We start from the raw sequence: 2,196 nt of genomic DNA, 5'->3' as shown, positions 1-2,196 counted from the left end.
TTCCTATACCACTTGACGGTCATAATCAGCACTCCATAAGAAATATTAGATCCGCTCACGATGGTATTTGGACCTGCACAGTTATTGCGATTCATAATCATAAATCGGTCAAGTGTCCGCCTACTTATTTGAAAGTCATAAGTAAGTAGATTTATGAAATCAACATTACTAAACATATGTACAAGATTAGCCAATTTGTATTTCTTTCATAAGCAAAATTATTCGAAAGCTAAATGATATATCGATATTCATGAAAGCTAGATAATTTTCAGTTTCATGATATGCAAATTGTGCCCACTGTAACATATCTTGTTAGCGCATAGTGTTGATGCTATATTGTATATTATGATCAATCGATGAAATTTAGCTAATAGAAATCCTAAGCTCAGATATGACGTAATTAGAGATATGCATAGCAATCCAAGTTTTGAGTAACGTGTTCTCGTGATGTTCAATTTATTTTACCTGTATACCTGTATTTGATAGAGACTGAGATTGTATTATACCTATATGGCGTAATTTCTTGAAACTTATAAGCTTAAAATCGAAGTAGTGATAAACGTGTAACCGTCATCATATTTATATTTAAAAATGAAAGGCTTGTCAATGAAAAGTAATATTTCTGAGATCATCACAAAGCGTTCTGTTGTTTATTCTAATTGATAAATCTCATATATTTCAATAGCTTCTCCTAGGATTGTATGTTACATACGCCACTTCACTTTCAAGTTCGGAATGCAGGGAACCATTAAAACTGTCAATTTAACTTCGATTGTTAGACCAGTTGGCGGGAGTCTAAGTTATGAGTGCAAAGTTATTGGCCAACCAAAGACTAAATTACAGTGGTTGCACAATGGAAATCCTATGCAATATAATTATCCATCTTCTAGGCATCAATTAACACGGAAGACTACGAGTACTGGCAGCAATGATAACGAAGTAATTAGCTTTAGAATGAATCAAATTGAAGGTAAAGATAGAGGATATTACCAGATTGGTGCAACAAATGAGGCTGGGAGCTCTTTATCTATGCCCTTTATGCTGACCGTTGAAGAATGTATGTCTTAGAATTAGATCTTATTATGAATAAGATACTCAATACAAAAAAACGTAGTTACGATGTTATGTTTTTTTAAAGAAGTTACACTATGTTCGTATAGATCCTGTTCCTAATCCTCCGCAGAATTTAAGAAGTGTTAGTGTTACGGCCTATACTGTCACCCTTGCTTGGAATGCTTCACCGTCTAATTTGAATCCTGAAATATATTATACGATCGACTTTTGGCCAGTTGATAACCCAGCCCTCATATATAGTCAGACTACCTCCCGCTCTGAAGAAAGCGTAGCCATTAAGAAAGATCTGAAGCCGTGGCGAAAGTATACGTTTGTTGTAAAAGCATGGAATTATCGTACGGCGAGTCAACCTTCAAACAAATTAATCGTAAAAACAGCGGAAGATGGTACGATCGCTATCGTATGCTTGTTGTAATTTTTGATTCTGGTTAAAGCTCAAATATACTATACTTCATTTATTTTCAGCACCGACAGCATCACCACGAACACTAAAATTATCATTGGTTTCATTGGTAAGTCTAGCTTTTGTTTAACTTCTAAATGTCTAAAAGAGTTCAATTTTACGTAACAAAACACTTAAAATTTTATATGGCTATTTTTATAGTCAATCTTAGTGAAGTGGGAAAGAGTTGATCCACTGTATGAAAATGGAAAAATTACTAGATACTATATCAGTTGCACCGACATAGGGACTGGAACTAACAATGTCTACGATACCCCCAGCTACTTAAAAAATTTTAAAATTCCAGACGTTCTACCGGATTCGCTATATTCAATCAAAGTTGCCGCTGCAACGTCAGTTGGTTTAGGACCATTTTCAAGGACAGAACAAATTAAAACTAGTTCAGAAGATATCCGTAATAGTGAGTCAACTAACTACCCTTATAGAGCTGTATGACATCTTTTAGCTTGGGTGTCATTATAAGTTGCGTGGTAGTAACGATAGTTGTTTTTGTTAATATAGCGTTCGCTTCCGTTAATTTGAAAATCTTGTTTATCAACGCATCAACGATAACTTTTACTTGGGACGTTGAGAATGAAAGCAAACAGCACTTGATAGGGTACCAATTAGATTACAGACCTTATGGCATATCCAAATCTAAGGAGACTCTAATGCTAAGT

The 2,196-nt window shown here is 34.7% G+C and overlaps 1 protein-coding gene across 1 annotated transcript in view; it reads left to right on the top strand.

Moving 5' to 3' along the window:
* Nucleotides 1-735: 735 nt before the first annotated feature.
* TRIADDRAFT_52340 (uncharacterized protein) overlaps nucleotides 736-2,196 on the top strand; it is a gene marked incomplete at both ends in the record, with an annotated part of 5,322 nt that continues 3,861 nt past the window's right edge. The window contains 5 exons of the mRNA XM_002108848.1: nucleotides 736-1,057; nucleotides 1,161-1,460; nucleotides 1,540-1,586; nucleotides 1,679-1,937; nucleotides 2,039-2,135. Of these exons, the coding sequence (XP_002108884.1) occupies nucleotides 736-1,057; nucleotides 1,161-1,460; nucleotides 1,540-1,586; nucleotides 1,679-1,937; nucleotides 2,039-2,135 (1,025 nt within the window). The remainder of the gene's footprint in view (nucleotides 1,058-1,160; nucleotides 1,461-1,539; nucleotides 1,587-1,678; nucleotides 1,938-2,038; nucleotides 2,136-2,196) is intronic.

This window comes from Trichoplax adhaerens, genomic scaffold, assembly GCF_000150275.1.
Source record: "Trichoplax adhaerens TRIADscaffold_1 genomic scaffold, whole genome shotgun sequence".
Classification (NCBI taxonomy): Eukaryota; Metazoa; Placozoa; class Uniplacotomia; order Trichoplacea; family Trichoplacidae; genus Trichoplax; species Trichoplax adhaerens.
The sequence above is the reverse complement of the archived record's forward strand: the minus strand, read 5'-3'. Positions and strand labels throughout refer to the sequence as shown.